Source organism: Heterodontus francisci, unplaced genomic scaffold, assembly GCF_036365525.1.
Source record: "Heterodontus francisci isolate sHetFra1 unplaced genomic scaffold, sHetFra1.hap1 HAP1_SCAFFOLD_286, whole genome shotgun sequence".
Lineage (NCBI taxonomy): Eukaryota > Metazoa > Chordata > Chondrichthyes > Heterodontiformes > Heterodontidae > Heterodontus > Heterodontus francisci.
The window spans coordinates 1,784,313-1,809,160 of record NW_027141006.1 but is presented as its reverse complement, the minus strand read 5'-3'; the positions used below and the strand labels follow the sequence as shown (position 1 = coordinate 1,809,160).

General features: G+C 46.7%; 1 protein-coding gene and 1 non-coding gene across 2 annotated transcripts; both read right to left on the bottom strand.

Moving 5' to 3' along the window:
- Positions 1 to 7,522: 7,522 nt before the first annotated feature.
- LOC137361734 (histone H4-like) lies at positions 7,523 to 9,367 on the bottom strand. Its single transcript, XM_068026411.1, has 2 exons — positions 9,236 to 9,367; positions 7,523 to 7,825 (listed from the first exon to the last, which is right to left on the bottom strand). The coding sequence occupies exons 1-2, from the start codon at positions 9,365 to 9,367 to the stop codon at positions 7,523 to 7,525; spliced, it is 435 nt and encodes a 144-aa protein (XP_067882512.1).
- A 3,212-nt stretch (positions 9,368 to 12,579) lies between these two features.
- Positions 12,580 to 12,662, bottom strand: trnal-cag (transfer RNA leucine (anticodon CAG)). Its single transcript has one exon. It is a non-coding gene; the product is annotated as a tRNA-Leu (tRNA).
- Positions 12,663 to 24,848: the final 12,186 nt, after the last annotated feature.

The following is a 24,848-nucleotide window of genomic DNA, read 5'->3' as shown; positions in this document are numbered from 1 at the left end:
CTCTGGTAATTATAGACCTGTGAGCCTTACTTCGGTTGTGGGTAAAATGTTGTAAAAGGTTATAAGAGATAGGATTTATAATCATTTTGAAAAGAATAAGTTCATTTGAGATGGTCAGCACGGTTTTGTGACGGGTAGGTCGTGCCTCACAAACCTTATTGAGTTTTTCGAGAAGGTGACCAAACAGGTGGATGAGGGTAAAGCCGTGTATGTGGTCTATATGGATTTCAGTAAGGCGTTTGATAAAGTTCCCCACGGTAGGCTATTGCAGAAAATATGGAAGTATGGGATTGAAGGTGAATTAGTGCTTTGGATCAGAAATTGGCTAGCTGAAAAAAGACAGAGGGTGGTGGTTGATGGGAAATGTTCATCCTGGAGTTTAGTTACTAGTGGTGTACCGCAAGGATCTGTTTTGGGGCCACTGCTGTTTGTCATTTTTATAAATGACCTGGATGAGGGTGTAGAAGGGTGGGTTAGTAAATTTGCGGATGACACGAAGGTCGGTGGAGTTGTGGATAGTGCCGAAGGATGTTGTAGGTTACAGAGGGACATAGATAGGCTGCAGAGCTGGGCTGAGAGATGGCAAATGGAGTTTAATGCGGAAAAGTGTGAGGTGATTCACTTCGGAAGGAGTAACAGGATTGCAGAATACTGGGCTAATGGGAAGAATCTTGGTAGTGTAGATGAGCAGAGAGATCTTGGTGTCCAGGTACATAAATCCCTGAAAGTTGCCACCCAGGTTAATAGAGCTGTTAAGAAGGCATATGGTGTTTTAGCTTTTATTAGTAGGGGGATCGAGTTTAGGAGCCACGAGGTCATGCTGCAGCTGTACAGGACTCTGGTGCGGCCGTACCTGGAGTATTGCGTGCAGTTCTGGTCACCGCATTATCGGAAGGATGTGGAAGCTTTGGAAAAGGTGCAGAGGAGATTTACTAGGATGTTGCCTGGTATGGAGGGAAGGTCTTACGAGGAAAGGCTGAGGGACTTGAGGTTGTTTTCGTTAGAGAGAAGGAGGAGAAGAGGTGACTTAATAGAGACATATAAGATAATCAGAGGGCTGGACAGGGTGGACAGTGAGAGCCTTTTTCCTCGGATGGTGATGGCAAACACGAGGGGACATAGCTTTAAGTTGAGGGGTGATAGATATCGGACAGATGTCAGAGGTAGTTTCTTTACACAGAGAGTAGTAGGGGCGTGAAACGCCCTGCCTGCAACAGTAGTAGACTCGCCAACTTTAAGGGCATTTAAGTGGTCATTGGATAGACATATGGATGAAAATGGAATAGTGTAGGTCAGATGGTTTCACAGGTCAGCGCAACATCGAGGGCTGAAGGGCCTGTACTGCGTTGTAATGTTCTGTGTTCTATAACTCTCTGCAGCATCTCGCTGTGAAAGATTGAACTTTATCTCATTTCTTTTTCAGCTGGGAGTCAGTGCGGCTCAGTGGGACTTCTAGCTGCCTCCCACCTCACAATCCATCAGTGCTGAGAAAGCAATGGGAAATATTACTCATGGCTGAGCAAGCAGAGGACACCGATTTAAGGTGAATGGGAAAAGAACCAAAGGCAACATGAGGAAAAACCTTTTTTATGCAGCAAATGGTTAAGATCTGATATGTACTGCCTGAGAGTGTGACGGAGGAAGATTCAACCATAGCTTTCAAAAGGATATATGATAATTATCTGAAGGGAAAAAAAATCAGGTTTTCATTGAATACATGAGGATGTGGCATGAGCTGAGTTGCTTGTGCAGAGAGGCAGCACAAGCACGATGAGCTGAATCCCTCCTTTTGTGCTGTAAGTATTCTGTGATCTATGATTCTATACAAAGTGAAACCAACACTCACAGATGAGAAACTGACAGGTACAGTGTAAACCCCACACTAACAAACCAGCAAATGCCAGGGACAGAGTAAAACCAACAGTCCTCGACAAGAAACTGACAGATACTGTGTGAAACCCAAAAATCACTTATCAGGATTTGGCAGTTAATGTGTAAAAACCTCTCTTCAATATCCATCCTGCAAGGTACAAAGAAAATTAGGTACAAACCCAGGCTCATACTTCGAAGACTGAGAGATAAAGAGCAAAACACAGACTCACCTACAAGAGGCTGACAAGTACAGAGCATAAAATAGAGGGGGTGCAGATGAAAAACACATGCATGTAACGGATACTGATAGGGATAGAATCAAACCCTTTCTCACACATGACACGAAAATTGGTGGTGTCGTAAATAGTGAGGAGGAAAGCCTTAGATTACAGGCCAATATAGATCGTCCGAGGCAGAGAATATAAGAGCAGGGAGGTTATGACGGAGCTGTATAAAATGCTAGTTAGGCCACAGCTGGAGTACTGTGTACTGTTCTGGGCACCACACTATAGGAAGGATGTGATTGCACTGGAGAGGGTGCAGAAGAGAGTCACCAGGATGTTGCCTGGGCTGGAGCATTTCAGCTATGAAGAGAGACTGAAAAGGCTAGCATTGTTTTCCTTAGAGCAGAGAAGGTTGAGGGGAGATAAGATTGAGGTTTACAAAATTATGAGGGGCATTGATGGGTTAGATAGGAAGAAACATTTTACCTTAGCGGAGGGGTCAATAGCCAGGTGGCATAGATTTAAGGTAAGGGGCAGGAGGTTTAGATGGGATTTGAGGAAAAAAATTTTACCCAGAGGGTGGTTGGAATCTGGAACGCACTCCCTGAAGAGGTGGTAGAGGCCGGAACCCTCACAACATTTAAGAAGTATTTAGATGAGCACTTGAAATGCTATAGCATACAAGGCTACGGGCCAAATACTGGAAAATGGGATTAGAATAGTTAGGTGCTTGATGGCCAGCACAGACACAATGGGCTGAAGGGCCTGTTTCTGTGCTGTATAACTCTATGACTCTATATCAGAAACTGATAGATCTGGACAAAAGCTGATGTTCACATACAAGTTGTTGAAAGATATGTGATGAAACTCACATTTTTTTTATTTCCAAAATATACTTTATTCACAAAAATCTGTAAAAATTACATTCCCAAACAGTTTAAAACAGCATCAAGTCAAAAAATACAAACAGTGCAAAGGTGATCAGTTTCCTTCAATACAATCATGAGTTGCCTCACAACCCTTCCATTTCATTGTCATGCCATATACATTTTTACATTTACACAAAATTTCTCCGATACAGTTCGAGGGATTTCCCATGGATCCAGCCCCTCACTTCAGCTTGGTGGGGGGACCTTCCACTGTGGTCTTTCCCCATTGAGCCTTTGCTGCGGCTGCCCCAAGCTTTAGTGCGTCCCTCAGCACGTAGTCCTGGACCTTGGAGTGTGCCAGTCTGCAACATTTGGTGGTGGACAACTCTTTTCGCTGGAAGATCAGCAAGTTTCGGGCAGACCAAAGGGCGTCTTTCACCGAATTGATAGTCCTCCAGCAGCAGTTGATGTTTGTCTCGGTGTGCGTCCCTGGGAATAGCCCGGAGTGCACAGACTCCTGTGTTACAGAGCTGCTTGGGATGAACATCGACAAGAACCACTGCATCTCTTTCCACAGAGTTAACTCACATAGCAATAGCAGAAGCAGTCACAAACCAAAAACTGAAACTTACAGAGTAAAAACCCACATTCTCACACCAGAAATTCACGGCTGCAAAGTGAAGCTGACTCTCTCCTCCCAGGCACTGACAGGTACAAAAGAAAACACACACTAACATACCAGGAAATGAAATGTAGGAAATAAAACCTGATTATCATGTCAGAGATTGGCATTAATGATAGTTGAGGTACCCAGAATGCCCTGCGCTCTAGAATTTGCCTTGTCTCTGATAAGGAGCAGGCGCGGTAGTGGCTGAGCTTCATCTGCAGCTGGAGCGGAATATTCACAAAGTGCAGGGAGACCGTGCCCGTAGCGGGTGCACACAGCTGGAGCAGGGCGTCAAGGCCACAATAGGATGGAACAATCCCGTTTGTGTCCCTGCGGGTGGCGGTGAAGCTTTTCCCTGTGAGGCTTCCCGAAACTGCCCGCCAGCAAGGTCAAATGATCAGAGAGCGTCTGTAAATGGATAGGAATTGGGGATTGAGCAGGGAGCGTCTCTAAATGAATAAGATTTGGGGACTGGGCAAGGATCGTCTGTAAATGGATAAGAATTGGGGATTTGGTAGGGAGCGTTTTTTTATCCGTTCGTGGGATGTGGGCGTCGCTGGCTCGATCTCAGCAACAGTAATGTGTCCAGTTCTGGGCACCAGGTTTCAGAAAGGACATCAAAGCTTTTGAGACAGTTCGGAGGAGATTTACGAGAATGATACCAGAGATGAGGGGTTTCAGTTCTCTGGACAGGGTGGTGAAGCTGGGATTGTTGGCCAAAAATGTCAAGGGGAGGTGAGGAGAGATCTTTTTACCCAGTAACTGATTCGGATTTGGAATGAATTGTCTGACAGGGTGGTGGAAACAGATTCAATTATAACTTTCATAAAGGAATTGGACAAATATTTCAAAGTGAATTTCTCCAGGACGATGGGGAAATAGGCAGGGGGTTGGACTAATTGCATCATTTTTTTCACAGATTCAGCACAGGCACAAAAGACCGAAAGGCCTCCTTCTGTGCTGTATGATTCTATGAAATAGTGACAGTCAGGGCAAGTCTGTATAAGAAGGAGAAATGGAGACAGGTCAGGGAGAGCACATCATCAAAACTGGAAGATACGACATTGGACAGGGAGGGTCGGAGGGGGAGAGAGCAGGTACATACAGTCAGAATCAGCACCTTCAGGGGAAGAGAGAGAGAGGAACCAGTGAGTGTAAACGTGAACCCAGCCAGAGTCAACCTGCTGAAACACCAGTGAGTTCACACTGGGGAGAGATCATTCACCTGCTCCGTGTGTCGGAAGGGGTTCATTCAGTCATCCAACCTCACTGAACATCAACTTGTTCACACTGATCAGAGACCTTTTCAATGTCCTGACTGTGAGAAGAGCTTGAAAAGCAGTAATGATCTGCTGAAACACCAACACATTCACTCTGGGGAGAGGCCGTTCCCCTGCCATGTGTGTGGGAAGGGATTCACTCAGTCATTCAATCTGCTGCAACATCAGCAAGTTCACATGTAACTGCAGGGGTTGGATTCTGCTGTTGTTGCTGCTATTCATCACTTTCAGAGACAAAGTTGGGTCTTACTTTATAACCAGTGTAGTCCAGAGCAAAAGCGTCTTCTTAATGTTGAGATAAATGGGAGAGGAAACCGGGAAGTGGCGGCGAGGATGGGGGAGGTGCTGCACCATCACTTTAATGGTGCACCCTCCCTCCCCCGGGGTCCTCGCTGCACGTCCGCCAGGCCTGGTGGCTCTGATTGGGGTCGTGAGAGCCAATGAGACTCGGTGCAGCTGAGGCTGCGCTCACCCCCGCTCAGCTCTGTTGTGATATTTAAAATACGAAAGGCCTGTTGGACTGAGAGCTGATCTGGAATTTAGAAAGCAGCATTACTGGAGGCTCATTGCTGCTCAGCACAATCTCACCCCCAATCCTGGGAATTGTTGATTCTGACACCCTGTAGTTCAGTTCTGCAATTAACTAGAGGGGGAGATGTGTGAGCAGAGAAACAGAGCGACATGAAAACACAGCTGGACAGATGTGCAACAGGTCAATCCACTGTTACAATAACTCCATCACTGACTCCCTCCTGACAGTAACCAGCCCTTTCACAGAGACTGTGGGTGGCTCTGAAAAGAGCCTTTGGTTTATTAGATGTCATTTCGGCCGCTTTACTTTTTCTGGGAGCTCTGAGTGCTGGTTTTCTTGGGCAGCAGCAAGGCCTGGATATTAGGCAGCACCCCGCCCTGAGCGATGGTCACGTCTCCCAGCAGCTTGATGAGCTCCTCGTTGTTGCGGACGGCCAGCTGCAGGTGTCTGGGGATGATGCGGGTCTTCTTGTTGTCCCGGGCCACGTTACCGGCCAGCTCGAGGATTTCAGCGGTCAGATACTCGAGCATTTTGCAGCGCCAACATCATCACATTTCCGCAACAAATCCATCTTCGTGCATGCGTGATAAAGCATCATTGGGTATCTAGCCACCCCATCCCCCCACCACTTGGCTGGAGGAAGTGGTTGAATGGGAGATTTTGAAGCTGTAGCTCTCCCCCCTCGGCAACTCACTCCAGGCCTCGACGATTCCCCCCCTCAGCCGCTCGCTCCAGACCTCGCTGCTCGCCCCCGCCCCACTCCCCTGGCCAGTTGTTCCTCGCTTCGCACCACCCCACTCTCTGGCCACTCGCTCCAGGCCGTGCCGCTTCCCTCCTCTCAGCCACTCTCTCCTCCGTCGCCCCGTCACTCCTTGCGGCCCTCCTGCTTCTGCAGGTCGCGCCTGGTGAAGAAATGTGGGAGCGAGTGTCACGGCCAGAGCTAGCAGCTGTGGGCTGGGCTGGGACAGGGTGGGGGGTGGGGGTGCGGAGAGCGAACAGACAGAGTGCGGAATTTCGCCAGTAGGGAGGAGGGGGAGAAAGCGAGTTGCAGAGGGGGGAGAGCGGTCAGTGGGGTGGGAGCTAGTAGCTGCGTTCGGGTGAAGTCAATCCTGGTCAGTTATATAAACAAATCACAATAACGAATTGGCAGCACATTTTATCCTCTGCCCGATTTTCCTTTCCATCGATCGGGGTGCTAATTCACTATCTTCCAATGGAAATTCAATCATAAAATTCCTTTTGTACTTAATGGGATTACTGAAATGTTAAATGGATCTGAGGATTACAGTTAGTATTAGCAAACGCACCCGAGTGAATTAGCACCCCAATCGATGGAAAGGAAAATCGGGGAAAGTATAAAATGTGCTGCCAATTCGTTATTGAGATTCGTTGAGTAATTCGATTCTGCCCAACACTGAAATTGGCGGGTTTTTTGAATTCAATCTTTCTGCCAGGACGACAATTTAAGCCAATGATTTGCTGTATTTTCTAATTCGAGGCTCGGCAATTGGTTAAGACATGCGAATGGAAAGAGGGTGACCAATCAGAAGTAGGCTCTGGATAGCGCGGGCTCAAACTACGGGAATTCCAGGTCCCTGAATGAATGAGCTGAAACTGATCAGTTTCACAAACCCTGTCAGTTTCAGTGCAGGAAACACCGTCTCGGGAGAAATAACATCACAAGTGGGTCTGGTTCCAGTGACGGCTGCTGCAAAACTCCCGGATTCTCTCATTGCAGCGAAATCATTTTGAAATTCTATGAAAACAATGAGTGATTCTGGAGGAGTGATGGCTTTTCACTGAGGGCATGTGTCGACTGGAGAAATAACTAACTGTAGAGCCTCGGGCACTGTTTCCACAGCCCGTTCAGAAAATCAAATCCACTGCACATCCTTGCTACAAATGAAATGTCAAATTTGGGGATTCTAGTTTTGTATCTCGAGCACAGCACAGATTTATTCCAGACAGTTCTAAACAGCCTATCCCAGCTCCCGTTTCCAGGTCACTGCTCTCTCTGTGAGGTGGTGGGTGTCTCTTAGAAGAGCATTTGTTGTGTTTGCTGGAAAGGGTCGAGTTGTTCAGCCGCTGAATTCGTAGAGAGTGCGGCCCTGACGTTTCAGAGCGTACACCACATCCATGGCAGTGACCGTCTTGCGCTTGGCGTGCTCAGTGTAGGTGACCGCATCCCTGATCACATTCTCCAGGAAAACCTTCAATACCCCGCGAGTCTCCTCATAGATCAAACCTGAGATCCGCTTGACCCCGCCACGGCGAGCCAGGCGGCGGATTGCTGGTTTAGTGATGCCCTGGATATTATCAGGAAGCACTTTGCGGTGCCGCTTTGCTCCGTCTTTACCCAGTCCTTTCCCTCCTTTACCTCTGCCAGACTTTCTTTTATTAATTTCCAAAATATACTTTATTCATAAAAATCTGTAAAAAAAAAATACATTACAAAACAGTTCCAAAAAGCACCAAGTCAAACAATACAAAGAGTGCAAAGGAGATCAGTTTCCTTCAATACAGGAGTGAGTTGCCTCACAACCCTTCCATTTCATTGTCATGCCATGTACATTTTACAGCAAACAAATATTTTCTGGCTACAGTTCGAGTGGTTTCCCATGGATCCAGCTCCTCAGTTCAGCTTGGTGAGGGGACCTTACACTGTGGTCTTTCCACATTGAGCCTTTGCTGCGGCTGCCCCAAGTTTTAGTGCGTCCCTCAGCACGTAGTCCTGGACCTTGGAATGTGCCAGTCTGCAACATTCGGTCATGGACAACTCTTTGCGCTGGAAGACCAGCATGTTTCGGGCAGACCAAAGAGCGTCTTTCAACGAATTGATAGTCCTCCAGCAACAGTTGATTTTTATCTTGGTGTGCGTCCCTGGGAACAGCCCATAGAGCACAGACTCCTGTGCGACAGAGCTGCTTGGGATGAACCTCGACAAAAACCACTGCATCTCTTCCACACCTGCTTTGCAAAGACACATTCCAGAAAGACGTGGGCAACGTCTCTTTTCCACCACAGCCACCTCGAGGGCCGCGTGTGGATGGGGTGAGACTTCAGGTGTGCAGGAAGGATCTGACAGGGAGGGCTTTTCTCACCATCAGCCAGGCTACATCTTGGTGCTTGTTTGAAAGTTCTGGTGATGAGGCATTCTGCCAAATGACTTTGGACTTCTGCTCAGGGGACCATCCGACAGGATCCACCATCTCCTTTTCCCGTAGGGCCTTGAGGATATTCCGTGCAGACCACTGCCTGATGGATTGGTGGTCAAAGGTGTTTTTCCACAGAAACTTTTCCATGAAGGAAAGGCAGTACGGCACAGTCCAACTGGATGGAGCATTCCACGGCAATATGACCAGGCCCATCCTTTGCAACACTGGGGACAGATAGAACCACAGCACGTAGTGACACTTAAAGTTTGCAAACTGGGGATCTACACACAGCTTGATGCAGCCGCATACAAAGGTAGCCATAAGGATGAAGGCGACGTTGGGTACATTTTTCCCGCCCTTATCCAGAGGTTTGAACATCGTTTCCCTCCGGACCCGGATCATTTTGGATCCCCAGATGAAGCGGAAAATGGCTCAGGTGATCGCCACAGCGCAGGAATGCGGTATGGGCCAGACCTGCTCCACGAATGTGAGCGCCTCGCACCTGATGACCAGGTTCTTACCCATAATGGAGAGAGATCGCTGCTCCCACATGCTCAGCTTATGTTGTACCCTGGCTACTCGCTCCTTCCAGGTTTTGGTGCACATCTCAGCCCTTCCAAACCATATCCCCAGCACCTTCAGGTAATCTGACCTAACGGTGAAGGGGACAAAGGATCGGTCAGCCAAGTTCCCAAATAACATGGCCTCGCTCTTGCCGTGTTTAACATTGGCTCCCAAGGCCAGTTCGAGCTGGTCGCAGATGCTCATCACTCTGCGCACAGACAGTGGATCCGAGCATAAAACGGCGACGTCATCCATGTACAGGGAGGTTTTAACCTGAGTGCCTCCGCTGCCTGGGATTGTCACCCCTCTGATGCTCGCATTCTTCCTAATAGACTCAGCAAAGGGTTCAATACTGCAAACAAACAAGACAGGGGAGAGAGGACAGCCCTGTCTGACTCCAGATTGGATCGGGAAACTTTCTGATTCCCACCCATTGATTGAGACTGCACTACTGATGTTTGTGTAGAGTAGTTTGATCCAATTGCAGATTCCCTCCCCAAACCCCATTTTGGAATGCACATCCATCATGTAAGTGTGCGATATCCTGTCAAAAGCCTTCTCCTGGTCCAGGCTGATGAGGCAGGTGTCCACCCTCCTGTCCCGTACATAGGTGATCATATCCCTGAGTAGCGCAAAGCTATCAGAGATTGTCCTGCCTGGTTTAAAGAACAAAGATAATTACAGCACAGGAACAGGCCCTTCGGCCCTCCAAGCCTGCGCCGATCCAGATCCTCTCTCTAAACATGTCGCCTATTTTCTAAGGTTCTATGTCTCTTTTCTTCCTGCCCATTCATGTATCTGTCTAGATACATCTTAAAAGAATCCATCGTGCCCGCATCTACCACCTCCGCTGGCAATGTGTTCCAGGTGCCCACCACCCTCTGCGTAAAGAACTTTCCACGCATATCCCCCCTAAACTTTTCCCCTTTCACTTAGTATAGGTCTGATCAGGGTGAATCACCAACTCCAGAGCAGACTTGAATCGACTGGCTATGTCTTTTGACAGAAGCTTGTAGTCAGCATTAAGCAGAAATTGGGCCACCAATTTCTGATTTCTGTCCTCTCCCCCTTCTGCTTGTCGATGAGGGTGATGATGCCTTTCCTCATGGATTCTAACATGCTGCCAGCCTGGAGCATACTCTTGTTTACTGGCAGACATGTTGATTCTTTCCTCAAATCAGTGCACAATAAAAGAGACTGATTCTGTCAGGCTCCTTTTTATACAGGCCACCTGGACCTGGCTGAGAAAGGCAGAGTGAGAGCAGGGAGGGGAGGAGACAAGAGTGAAGATTAAACAGAGAGCGAGATGGAGGAGACACCCAGAGTGACAGACAGAGAGAGAACGGCCCCTCATCTTTCAGCTCCACCTCCAGTTTCCTCCGGGCTGCCAATTTCAAACCCTTTATTAACAGTAGAACCAAAACCCAGCTCTCCACACAAACCCTTCCAGACTCGGCCTTCATAGTCAAGGCTTTCCAGAAAGCCGGAGCTTTTAAATATGGTCCCGATGCAATTAACACTCAGTAATATTCCCACCTAAACACAGTCCATTCTATACTGAGAAACCTCCTCAGTAACATCACCATTTCCTCACACATCCGCTTCCTGCAGTTTACAAACACCTTACTGCAGCTGTTTGGGGAATCTCCTGTGTTAAGATTGGAGTTGGAAAGCGGCCTTTACCCGGCAGTGTTATTGTCTCACACTGAATCTGCCAGACATCCTGTTCTCTTTATTGCGAGAGAGAAAGCACGGATTTAGGAAATGTTCATTTGAAATGATCTCTATTGAGAACGAGCCCGGCCGTGGGACAGGTATTCCAGTGCAAAGAGCTGTCCATGACCGAGTGTTGCAGACTGACACATTGCAACGTCCAAGACTATGTGCTGTGGGACGGCATGAAAGCTTGGGGAAGCCACCATGGAGATTCAATGGGGAAAGGCTGCAGTCTGAGGCCCTAGTAGGCCATAGTACAGTGAGGGGCTGGAACCCGTGTAAAACCCCTCGGACTGTTTGCACCAGAGAATGTTTGATGTGTAATGTAAATACTGTAAATATAACCTGTGCAGGCAGGGATAGTGAGATACATCATGTGCATTATTGAAGGAAACTGATCTGTATTGTACCTTATGTAATATTAAATTTGAACTGCTTTGCAATGTAATTGCACAAATTATATGAATAAAATACATATTGTGCAAAAGAAAGCAGCTTTCCTGTCAACACACACCTTGTCTCAGGGCACAACTTTCCTGTGATCTTGTCATACCCAACTTCGCTCTATATCTTCTGACACACACACTTTACAGTCTGTCATTTCCAAAAACAAGCATTCTAAAATCAAAAGACCTTTTGTTTATTTCTCCTTTCTTTTCATTTCTCCTCTATTCTTCTCAATCACTCCCTTCAGCAGTCCTATTCAGATCAAGGTGGAATGTGAATAGTGTCACAACTCACCTGACACTATTATTACCCTTCTTTTCTCTTGTCTCATTCAATGGGAAAGTTTTATTCACCAGTCTGTTGCTGTTTTACACTCTTGCCATACCATCTGGTATTGCATCCATCTGAATTCTGTGCTTTCATGGCCTTACATATCTTTTCCTCTTCTGGATGATTTGTTTGCTTCAGTTCCATTCAACCAGGCTGGACCACAGGGAAGCTTAGAACCTTTGCCTTGGACGGGTCCACGTTGATCCATTACATTCAGAATCACCTCCTTGAAATAACTCCATAGTACAACTACAGTAACCACACAGAATCTGCTTCAAACACTCCTCCACATTTTATCTGTTCTGACCGTCAACACCTCCAGCTCTTTTGTTTAAGTGGAACCCATCAGGTGTGTATAGCCTCCTTCTATTCTGAAAGCTGTAGCACTGGTTCAGGGAATTCAGCCCTGTTTCTCTACTCTAAAGGCTCAGCCATGCCTGATCTGCTTGGTATTTTACTTTTATTGGAACGTTACAAGACCTCCAATCCTCTGGAAAATGATGGTCAGACCTTCCACTATTTCTTCCCTGGCTTCTTTCAACAGCCTGGGGTACATTTCATCTGGACCTGGTGATTTATCTACATTCAAGGATGTTCATCCCATTAAGACTTCCTCTCTCGTTCAGTTATCACGTCCAATACTTCACACTCCTCCTCCTTCATAACAATATTTGCATCGCCCTCTCATTCGGGAAAACAGTAAAGTATTCATTAAGGATATTGGCAACATCTTCCACCCCGATACAAAGGTTACATTTTTGATCTTTTATGTGCCCTGCTGTTTGCCTCGTTGCCTCTTACTCTCATGTTTAGTTGCAACATCTTTGGGTCCATTGTTGCTTTGTTTGTCCATGTTCTTTCCGGCTTTCTCTTTGCTCTTCACCGCTGCTCCCAAACGCCTCCAGTGCAGTCAAAACACAAGGTGTCACAAGTGGGATTCGAACCCACGCCTCCAATGGAGACTGCGACCTGATTGCAGTGCCTTAGACCGCTCGGCCATCCTGACTACCTGCGACGGGCTATCAATGCTAAGGAAATTATTCATTCTTTGTGAAAGTATTTGTGAGATTGTGGAAATGTCTGGAAGAGGAAAGACCAGCGGGAAAGCTCGAGCCAAGGCCAAGTCTCGCTCCTCCCGGGCTGGACTGCAGTTCCCGGTGGGCCGTGTTCACAGGCTCCTGAGAAAGGGCAACTATGCTGAGCGTGTGGGTGCCGGAGCCCCGGTCTATCTGGCTGCTGTGCTCGAGTATCTGACCGCTGAAATCCTCGAGCTGGCCGGGAACGCGGCCCGGGACAACAAGAAGACCCGCAACATCCTCAGACACCTGCAGCTGGCCGCCCGCAACGACGAGGAGCTCAACAAGCTGCTGGGAGGAGTGACTATCGCTCAGGGCGGGGTGCTGCCTAATATCCAGGCCGTGCTGCTGCCCAAGAAAACCAGCGCTCAGAGCTCCCAGAAAAAGTAAAGCGGCCAAAATGTCATCAAATAAACCAAAGGCTCTTTTCAGAGCCACCCACAGTCTCTGTGAAAGGACTGGTTACTGTCAGGAGGGAGTCAGTGATGGAGTTATTTTCACAGTGGATTGACCTGCTTCACATCTGTCCAGGTGTGTTTTCAGTTCCCTCTCTGGATTTCGCTCTGTTTCTCTGCTCACACATCTCCCCCTCTAGTTAAGTGAAGAACTGAACTACAGGGTGTCAGAATCAACACTTTAATAAATCCCGCTGCCTTCGATTTTATAAATCCCGAGACCATCCCGGTACATTAACGGGAACTGGTTCGGAGCTGATGAATTAATTTAATAATGGAAGTGTCCGGGTTAATTCTCTGTTTTTCATTTGGACAGTTTGAATTGTGTTTTTTTTTTCTCTCCGGTGATCTGAGCGCCGCTTCTCAATGAGAATCTGCTCCCGGAACAGTGTAAATGCAGGAAGGAAGAGGCCATTCTCGGGCTGTGTGTTTCTCTCCTAACCTGATCTGTTTAGACCGCACTGTTCCCAGAGGACGGAATCAGTGAGAGTTGTGCACACACAGGAGCTGAGTCCATTGCAGCGCTTTCAGATGTGCCTTCCCCCCGGCCCTCCCTATTCTGCGGACACAGAGCTGTCTGTTTCCCCCGGCGGCGGGATAGAGTCGGGGATTCTCTCCCCGCAGTGTCAGGGTCTGCAGCCCCGGGGAACTGGCGGTTTCAGTCAGAGTGACCGAGCTGCCTGACATATCCTGTGTACTGATCTCCAATGGATTCAAATATTAGTGAACTCATTGGGTAATGTTTGTAAATAACCCTCATGTGAACGGACCCGGCTCCATTAATGCCATCCAAATAAAACTGGGATCCATTTCTTATCCCCAAATGCCAGCTAACGGATCCCAGGAGCGGGGTTGAGATTGTGCTGAGCAGCAATGAGTCTCCGGTAATGCTGCTTTCTAAATTCCAGATCAGCTCTCAGTCCTACAGGCCTTTCGGGAAAGTGATGTGACAAAACAGAAACCATGTGGCCGCCCCTCCAATCTAATGGGTTTGATGATGAACAGAGATGTCAGCTCTTTCCTTTGCTGATTTGGTGGCTCTGAAAAGAGCTTGTTACACTTGTTACTGAAGCTGGGTTTTAGGTGCGTTCCTCGCGGATGCAGCGGGCCAGCTGGATGTCTTTGGCCATGATGGACCGGGATCATTCTGGTGAATCTGCTCATTTTCCGGCAGAAGCATCAGTCGCTGTTTGAACTGTTTAAAGTCAGGGGTGTATTAGCAGCCAGAAAGTGAAGGGCAGTTCATTGCTCCCTGCAGCATTATCCGCCTCTTTCAGGAGAAAAGATCAGAAACCGCTCGTTTCTGTCAGTCCCCGAGAAGCCTGTGAGAAGCGGTTAGTCGCTAATTTGTTCCTTTTACAGAGTGGAAGCTGATATTTGTCCCGTTTTAAATTGCTGAACCGGACCTTCCTCCCGCCGCTTACAGTTAACAGATTGAAAAATGAAAACGATTCCTAAAATCGCGTCAGGATTTTGTGACAGTAAATACAGTAAAACAGAACATAAAATGAGAGGTTTTAAAATTGTTGCCTGAAAATTGAAATTTTCCATCACTTCAATTCCTTCCTGCTCTGGAATTGCCGGGCTTTTTCCAATTGGAAAATCTAAGCCAATGAGAACTTCTATTTACTTATATGTGATTCTCCTATTCGTTAAGAATTGGATTGAGAAGAGGATGACCAATCAGAGACAGAGTCAAACTGCGGGGATTCCAGGCCCCCAGTAAATGAGCTGAAACTGTTCAGATTGACAAACCCTGGCAGCAGCTTCACACATTGGACACTTCACACTGAATCATTCAAGGGCTGGTGTGAGAGAAGCTTTAGAACCTGTCATTACTCTCTGACTCATTATTCATCTAGAACCAAACAATTAGTAAATGTGAAGCAGTGAAGAGACTTTTCACTCTCACTGCAGAATGTGTCATCTGGGGAAATAAGGAACTATTATATTCGGAGATTCCAGGTACATTCCTCCCTGAACAAATCCATTCCTAACATTCCCGATCACAGCCTATCCCAGCTCCAGTTGTCACCCGACTCCAGCTGAATTGGAGAAACTCATGTGTTGGGGTTTGAGTTGTGAGGTGGGGTTTCTCCGCCAGTGTTACTGTCTTACAAACTCTCCCCCTGAATTTGTGAACTGAGACTGCACCGAAGACATCTCCAGTTGGAGTGAGGGCCGGATATCCCTCTGTTTTATTACAGAGAGTGGGGAAAGGGCTGGGTGGAGGGGATGTCAGCGAGTCACCAGGGATCCTGGATTTACCCCAAATCATTTCCATGTGGAATCTGCAGGCGGGGCCGGGACAGGGATCATTTGATCAGGGGATCAGCTCTTTCCTGAGAGATGTGGGTGGCTCTGAGAAGACCCTTTGTGTTCAGATGTTTCCAAGTTTCCCGCGCTCTTTCACTTCTTTCCAGACCCTGCTTTCTGAGCCTTCGCTGCTTTCGGCTTGACCTTGCTCTTCCATGTCTGCACTTTCTTCAGCGCCTTTCCGCCCGCCGCACTCTTGCCTTTTTTGACCTTCTTCGCAGGAGACTTTTTCTGAAGCGCTGCTTTCTTCACCGCCTTATTTGGCGTTGCCGCCGCCTTGCTGCTCGTTTTCTTGGCTGTTACTTTCTTTGTTGTCACTTTCTTGTCTGCTGGTTTCTTCACTAAAGATTTCTTGTCTGCTGGTTTCTTCACTGAAGATTTCTTGTCTGCTGGTTTCTTCACCTTCTTTCCCACTTTTCCCTGGGTTTTCCTTCTTGCTGATTTTGAAGGAGCCGGAGGCTCCCTGTCCCTTGCTCTGCACCAGGGAGCCTTTGTTCACATTCCTCTTGATACTTTGCTTGATCTAGGTCTGGAGCTTCTCCTGAGCGGTGGCAGACCTGCAAGGAATCAACTACCAGCTAGCGTATAAAGCGAGACCAAGGCTCAGGGCCTTCAGTTACCTGGAGGGGAGTCGGAGAGGCAGCGGATCCTGTGAGGAACCACAATCCAGGAAGGATGAGAAGGTCATTGTCAGGGTACAGAGGAGATTAAGTCAAAGATTTACCAGTTTATAAGCAAGCGCAGAGCCAAGGAACGGTGCTGGGGCAGATCAAATAATAGGAAGCTGTGCTCAGTTGGAAGGCAAGAGTGATTAAATGACAGAAGAGATGATGGTGCAAGGCAAAAGTCAGGGAAAGAGTAAGTAACATTTTGTAAGCACAGATACTAGGAGTGGGACTTGAACCCACGCAGACACATGTTTAGTGGATCTTAAGTCCAACACCTTAACCACTCCGCCATCCTGGCACATTAACCAGCCACTGAAAATGAAATTTAATGTGATCCGGGTGCCATCTGGCCTTTGACAATATCAAGTTATGACTCCTCTCCCATGCTGAATTTGACCCTTCATTATTTATGAACCTCAATCGGATCACCCCTCAGTCTAGGTTTCTCTGAGGTGTAGGGTCCCAACTCTTTTATTCTAACTTGATAACCAAGATGTCTTATACTGGGAATTCGTCGAATGTCTCTCCTCTGTACCCTTTCCAAAGCCTCAATATCACCCATCATGTGAGGAGACCAAGACTGGATACAATATTCCAAGTGAGTCCTGACCAAGGTTTCATAAAAGGACAAATTCGGGACATCTCAGATACTGAAGGAGTCCGTGTCCAGAAGCAGCAAGACCTGGACAACATTCAGACTTGGGCTGCTAAGTGGCAAGTAACATTCACACCACATAAGTACCAGGCAATGACCATCTCCAACAAGAGAGAATGTAACCATCTCCCTTTGACGTTCAACAGCATTACCATCGCTGAATCCCCCCACCATCAACATCCTGGGGGTTACCATTGACAAAAGCTTAACTGGACCATTCATATACATACTCTGGCTACAAGAGTAAATCAGATAGTGGGAATTCTGTGATGAGTAACTCAGCTCAAGGCACGTGGTGAAATGCTCATTCGGAGAGCTGGAGAAATGGACTGGTCAGGTGGGCAGAAAAGTGGCAAATGGAATTCAACTTGGAGAAGTGTGAGGTGATGCCTTTGGTGAGGTCAAACACAGAAAAGGAAGACACAATTAATGGGTGAATGCTGAGAGGTGTAGAGGAAGTGAGGGACCTTGAAGTGAATGTCCACAAATCCCTGAAAGTAGCAGGACAGGTTGATAAGTTGGTTAAGAAGGCTTATGGAACCCTTTCCTTTATTAGCCGATGTATAGAATATAAGAGCAGGGAGGTTATGCTGGAACTGTATCAATCATTAGTTAGGCCACAACTTGATTTCTGTGTGCAGTTCTGGTCACCTCATTCCAGAAAGGATGTAATTGCACTCGAGAGGTTACAGAGGAGATTTACAAGGTTGTTGCCAGGACTGGAAAAATGCAGCTATGAGGAAAGATTGGATAGACTGGGGTTGTTCTCCTTGGAATAGAAGAGGCTGAGGGGAGATTTGATTGAAATGTACAAAATTGTGAGGGGTCTGGATAGAATGGATGGGAAGGGTCTATTTATCTTAGTAGGGAGGTCAGTGACTAGAGGGCATAGATTTAAAGTGATGTGTTGAACAATTAGAGGGGAGATGAGGAAAGGTTTTTTCACCCAGAGGGCTGTGGGAGTCTGGAACTCACTGCCTGTAAGGGTAGCTGAGGCAGAAACCCTCAACTCATTTAAAAGGAGTCTGGATGTGCACCTCAAGTACCTGAACCTGCAGGGCTACGGTCCAAATGCTGGTCAATGGGATTCAGCTGGGTGGCTCGTTTTTTGGCCTGCCTGTGCTGTAAACTTTCTATGTTCTATGATTCTATGCAGACACAATGGGCCGAATGGCCTCCTTCTGCACTGTAATAATTTTGTGATTTTTGACTCTCCAAAACTTGTCAACCATCTACAAGGCACAAACCAGGATGAGTGCAGCACCAACAATACTCTAGAAACTCGACACTGTTCAGGACAAAGCATCAGCCTTGATTGTCACCCCATTCACCACCTTAAACATTCACTCCCTTCACCACTGACGCACAGTGGCAGTAGTGTGTACCATCTGCCAGATGCACTGCTGCAACTCACCAAGGCTCCACAGACAGCACCTTCCAAACCGAAGACCTCCACCACCTTGAAGGACAAGGGCTGCAGATGCATGGAAACACCACCATGTGCAAGCTCCCCTCCAAGTCACACACCATCTGATCTGCAAATATATCGCTGTTCATTCACTGATGTTGGGTCAAAATCCTGGATCTCCCTTCCTAACAGCACTGTGGGTGTACCTACACCACATGGAGTGCAGCAATTCAAGAAGGGAGCTCACCGCCACCTTGTCAAGGACAATTAGGGATGGGTAACAAATTCTGGCCTTGCCAGTGTCACTCACATCCCATGAAAGAATATGCCTCATTTTATACTCAATTGTCCTCTGAATGCAGCCCATCCCTCTATTTGCTCCAACTATCACTTCACAGCATTGCTGCTGTAACTTTAGAGATCTGTGCACTAGAACATCCAGATCTCTGCTCAAAATTATTTTCTTTTTTCCACCTACTTTAATGTTTTTCCCTGAAGGGTGTATGAATGTTGAGCATTCGCCCTGTCTACATGAATAACACTGCACTTACCCAAATTAAACATCATTTACCAGTCATGAACCCAATCTCCCAACACATTAAGATCAGCCTGAAACAGTCGAGCATCGTCTACAGTCTAAACACTCGCACAGATCTTCAAATCATCTGTAAATTTACAGATGGTGCGCCCTACACCTACATCCAGATCATTAATAAAAATAGTAAAGAGCAACAGACCCAACACCGATCCCTGTGGGACACCACTGGTAACTGGTCTCCAAACAGATCCAGATCCATCTGGAACTACTTTCTGCCTACATCTGCCAGTCAGTTCCCAATCCAGATCAATATATTACCACTGATACCAGGGACTTTAATCTTATAGAGAAGCGTCTTGTGTGGAACCTTATCAAAATCTTTTGGCTGAGATCTGCTAATTGAACACAGGCCGGGGATGAGGCCGAGGCCTGTCCTGCTTTGTGTGTGGTATGTAGTGGAGTTCCCCAGGAGTCAGTGTTGGGACCCTTGCCTTTCCTGATATATATTAATGACCTAGACCTTGGTGCACAGGGCAGAATTTCAAAGTTTATGGATGATACGAAAAATGGAAGCATTGTGAACTGTAAGGATGATAGTGTAGAACTTCAAAAGGACATAGACAAGTTGGTGGAATGGGAGGACAGATGACAGGTGAAGTTCAATGCAGAGAAATGTGAATTGATTCATTTCGGTAGGAAGAACATGGAGTGACAATATAGAATAAAGGGTACAATTCTAAAGGGGGTGCAGGAGCAGAGGGACCTGGGGGTATAAGTCATTGATTGAGAGAGCGGTTAATAAAGCATTCAGCATCCTCGGCTTTAGTAATAGAGGCATAGAGTACAAGAACAAGGAGGTCTTTTTTTTTAGAATATTACAGCGCAGTACAGGCCCTTCGGCCCTCGATGTTGCGCCGATCATCTGACCCACACTATTCCATTTACATCCATATGTCTATCCAATGACCACTTAAATGCCCTTAAAGTTGGCGAGTCTACTACTGTTGCAGGCAGGGCGTTCCACGCCCCTACTACTCTCTGCGTAAAGAAACTACCTCTGACATCTGTCCTATATCTTTCACCCCTCAACTTAAAGCTATGTCCCCTCGTGTTTGCCATCCTCATCCGAGGAAAAAGACCCTCACTATCCACCCTATCTAACCCTCTGATTATCTTGTATGTCTCTATTAAGTCACCTCTCCTCCTCCTTCTCTCTAACGAAAACAACCCCAAGTCCCTCAGCCTTTCCTCGTAAGACCTTCCTTCCATATCAGGCAACATCCCAGTAAATCTCCTCTGCACCCTTTCCAAAGCTTCCACATCCTTCCTATAATGCGGTGACCAGAACTGCACGCAATACTCAAGGTGCGGCCTCACCAGAGTTTTGTACAGCTGCATCATGACCTCGTGGCTACGAAACTCGATCCCCTTACTAATAAAAGCTAACACACCATATGCCTTCTTAACAGCCCTATTAACCTGGGTTGCAACTTTCAGGGATTTATGTACCTGGATACCAAGATCTCTCTGCTCATCTACACTTCCAAGAATCTTCCCATTCGCCCAGTACTCTGCATTCCTGTTACTCCTTCCAAAGTGAATCACCTCACACTTCTCCGCATTAAACTCCATTTGCCATCTCTCAGCCCAGCTCTGCAGCCTATCTATGTCCCTCTGTACCCTACAACACCCTTCGACACTATCCACAACTCCACCGACCTTCGTGTCATCCGCAAATTTATTAACCCACCCTTCTACACCCTCATCCAGGTCGTTTATAAAAATGACAAACAGCAGTGGCCCCAAAACAGAACCTTGCGGTACACCACTAGAAACTAAACTCCAGGATGAACATTTGCCATCAACCACCACCCTCTGTCTTTTTTCAGCTATGCAATTTCTGATCCAAAGCTCTAAATCACCTTCAACTCCATACTTCCGTATTTTCTGCAATAGCCTACCGTGGGGAACCTTATCAAACGCCTTACTGAAATCCATATACACCACATCCACGGCTTTACCCTCATCCACCTGTTTGGTCACCTTCTCGAAAAACTCAATAAGGTTTGTGAGGCACGACCTACCTTTCACAAAACCTTGCTGACTATCGCAAATGAACTTATTCTTTTCAAGATGATTATAAATCCTGTCTCTTATAACCTTTTCCAACATTTTACTCACAACCGAAGTAAGGCTCACAGGTCTATAATTACCAGGGCTGTCTCTACTCCCCTTCTTGAACAAGGGGACAACATTTGCTATCCTCCAGTCCTCCGGCACTACTCCCGTCGACAATGACGACATAAAGATCAACAACAACGGCTCTGCAATCTCCTCCCTGGCTTCCCAGAGAATCCTAGGATAAATCCCATCTGGCCCAGGGGACTTATCTATTTTCACTCTTTCCAAAATTGCTAACACCTCCTCCTTGTGAATCTCAATCCCATCTAGCCTAGTAGGCTGTATCTCAGTAATCTCCTCGGCAACATTTTCTTTTTCTACTGTAAATACTGACGAAAAATATTCATTTAACGCTTCCCCTATCTCCTCTGATTCCGCACACAACTTCCCACTACTATCCTTGATTGGCCCTGTTCTAACTCTTATCATTCGTTTATTCCTGATATACCTAAAGAAAGCCTTAGGGTTTTCTTTCATCCTATCCGCCAATGACTTCTCGTGTCCTCTCCTTGCTCTTCTTAGCCCTCCCTTTAGATCCTTCCTGGCTAGCTTGTAACTCTCAAGCACCCTAACTGAGCCTTCACGTCTCATCCTAACATAAGCCGCCCTGTTCCTCTTGACAAGCGCTTCAACTTCTTGAGTAAACCACGGCTCCCTCGCTCGACAACTTCCTCCCTGCCTGACAGGTACATACTTATCAAGGACACGCATTAGCTGCTCCTTGAATAAGCCCCACATTTCGTTTGTGCCCATCCCCTGCAGTTTCCTTCCCCATCCTACACATCCTAAATCTTGCCTAATCGCGTCATAATTTCCTTTCCCCCAGCTATAATTCTTGCCCTGCGGTATATACCTGTCCCTGCCCATCGCTAAGGTAAACCTAACTGAATTGTGATCACTATCGCCAAAGTGCTCACCTACATCTAAATCTAACACCTGGCCGGGTTCATTACCCAGTACCAAATCCAATGTGGCATCGCCCCTGGTTGGCCTGTCTACATACTGTGTCAGAATGAACTTGTATAAGACACTAGACTCAACTGAAGTACTGAGTCCAGTTCTGGGTGCCACACTTTAGGAAAGATGTGAAGGCATTGGAGAAATTATGGAAGAGGTTCATGAGAATGGTTCAAGGGATGAGGAACTTCAGTTATGAAGATAGATTGGAGAAGTTAGGACTGTTTTCCTTGGAGAAAAGAAGGCTAAGAGGAGATTTCATAGTGGTATTCAAAATGATGAGGGGTGTGGACAGAGTGGATCGGGAGAAACTGTTCCCACTTGTGAAAGGATCGAGAACGGGAGGGCACAGATTTAAAGTCATTGGTAAAAGAAGCAAAAGCGACATGAGGAAAAACTTTTTCACACAGCGTGTGGTTAAAGTATGAACTGCCTGAGAATGTGATGGAGGCAGGTTCAATTGAAGCATTCAAAGGGGAATTAGACTGTTATCTGAAAATAATGTGCAGGATTATGGGGAGAAGACGGGGAAGTGACATGAGGTGAATTGCTCATTTGGAGAGTCAGTGCAGAGACGATGGGCCAAATGGCCTCCTTCTGTGTAGTAACAATTCTGTGATTCTGTGATTCCAATATTCAAGTCATTTCGATATATGGTGGTCCTGACACTGACCCTTGTGGACATCACTGTTCACCATCTTCCATTCTGAAAAACAACCAAATATCACAACTCGCTTTTCTTGATATTTCATCCATTTTTAAATCGAAGCAGATACTGACCCTCCTATTCCAGGAGCCTCAGTTTTGTTACCCAGCCTTTTATGTGGTAGTTTGTCAAACGCTTTCTTAAAATCCATATAGACAACATCCATTGCTTTCCCTTCATCAACCTTTTCTGTTACTTCATCAAAAAAATCAGTTATATTAGTGAAGAACTGGAAAGGTGCTGAACCTCTCAGTTTTTGGTCTACCCAAACCAAGTTTAAGGCCTGAATAATGAACCGATTGCCTCATTAGTTCTGTGAATAATACAATGATTTAATAGACAAAGTTTTGAAACATTCCTGCCCATAAATCTTGGTAACAGAGAGTGTGTGGATCTCCTGACTCAGAATGTTTAATGGATACAGTCCTCAGATCCGACAAGGAACCCCTGAACATCCACAGTAAAGACAGTGTGGATGAGGAAATGTAAGAGCCGGGAGCTGAAACTCAGGGACGGCCGAGCTCTCCTGTCATTGAGCTTGTGTGTCTGCTCTGCTCGCCGCACTTCCGGCTCTACTTTGTTTCCAATGAAAAGATGAAAAGGGCCGTTCGGTTTTCCTCTCACTGACAGCGTGTTTCACTCGGGTTAATATAACCCGGGACTTTTGCTGCTGAAATGAATTCTGCAAGGCCCCAGCAAACACACCGGCTCCCTCCTTTCCCCCCTCTTTCTATCGGATTGTTTTACCAGGAGGGGCTCAATAATAACAAACCCCCTGCAGGGAATGACCGCAAATTGAGCATCTAAATGGGGCAAGTGGGCAGCTTTCTGGGTTCTAGGTTCCCCCTACCCCGCCCCTCCCTCCCTCCAGTCCAAGCCCCTCTTCACGTTCTTTGGGACTTTGATGAGGGTGAAATGGGGAAAGTTCCCATTGATGTTTGAATGCTGAATTGCTGCAAAGATCTGCGCACGCGCGATGTAGCCCCGCCCCCAGTGCGTCGTCACAATGAGGAGTGGAGCGCATGCGCAGCCTTTCCCCAACCCAGTCTGTGAGGCCATTGACTCAATCAGGGGAAGATGCTTTAAATCAGCTGCTAATGGAGACTTCCCGGGCCCGGGGGAAGGGAACAAACAGCATCTGCTTCCAGCAGCCACTGCTTTGGGAGCGTGTCCGCAGATGTGCTCAGAGATTACCATTGAGTGGTGGGAAGTTGAGGGGGAGTCGGGGAGTGTTTGTAACAGACACTGTAGAGCAGGAGCTGCTCCCGGAACATGGAGTGAGCCAGGGACACGGGGAAGGGAGAGTTCATTCGCGGACAGTGTCTGTACAGGCTCAGGGAGACACAATGGGAAGAAATCACTATTGAAAATCACTGACAATTTCACCACCCAAAGGAGAGGGAATTTTTCTGCTTTAGTTCCAGTCTCTCACTGTTTGTTGGATTGTGAACAGTGGGGGAAAAATAGCCGCAAAATAACGATGAGGACAGTTAGACAAAGAGCATTTATTGCAGACACCAGGTGAGAGGTGTGAAAGGCACATTTTAAATAGTGGCTGCTTGTTTTCTGTTGAAATAGAAATGTGACTGTGTAAAGGTCACTGCTTTATCGGACAGTCCCAGTCATTGAGCAGTGCAGGACTTGTGTTGTTTCTGAATGTCACAAACTTGTTGTAAAACCACTGCAAACACCTGGTAAACAGAAGCTGAATGCTGCAGTACTGCAGTGGAGTCAGACACTGACACTGTTTGTGTTCCTGGTTTTCATTTTGCGATTGTTCATAATGATTATTATTGGGACGATTACATTGATCGCTTTTGTATCTTCTACCTCACCAGTTCTTTCATTCCTGCAGGAAAATACATGAAGGAACCTGACTGGATGTGGTGATTCTTGGACACAAGGAAAAATGCTGTGATCTCGTTCCAACGCACAGTCGGTACAGGATCACTCCCAAAGCACAGAGATACTGCCAGTTCATCAGTTCCACTGGAGCAAACAAAATAAGTAGTCAGACAGACACTGATCCCAAAGTCAAGAGAGACACATTTTCAATCCAACAGTCAAACAACAGCAGGAGAGACAGATGTTGTTTCTATTTCACTCCAATTCAGTACAGCTGACAGGTTGATACATCAATCACAGTCCAAAAACAAACTCACTATCAGATCTAAATAAACTCTGTCACCATGGTGACATTTTAAATATAAAATCTGAAATAGAACAGACAAA

Excerpts from the sequence above, each read along its gene's own strand:
- LOC137361734 (XM_068026411.1), bottom strand. The coding sequence starts at position 9,367 with ATGAGCATCTGCGACCAGCTCGAACTGGCCTTGGGAGCCAATGTTAAA. Across the intron at positions 7,826-9,235 it reads TTAGGTCAGATTACCTGAAG|AGAGGTAAAGGAGGGAAAGG; the intron begins GTGCTGGGGATA and ends AGAAAGTCTGGC.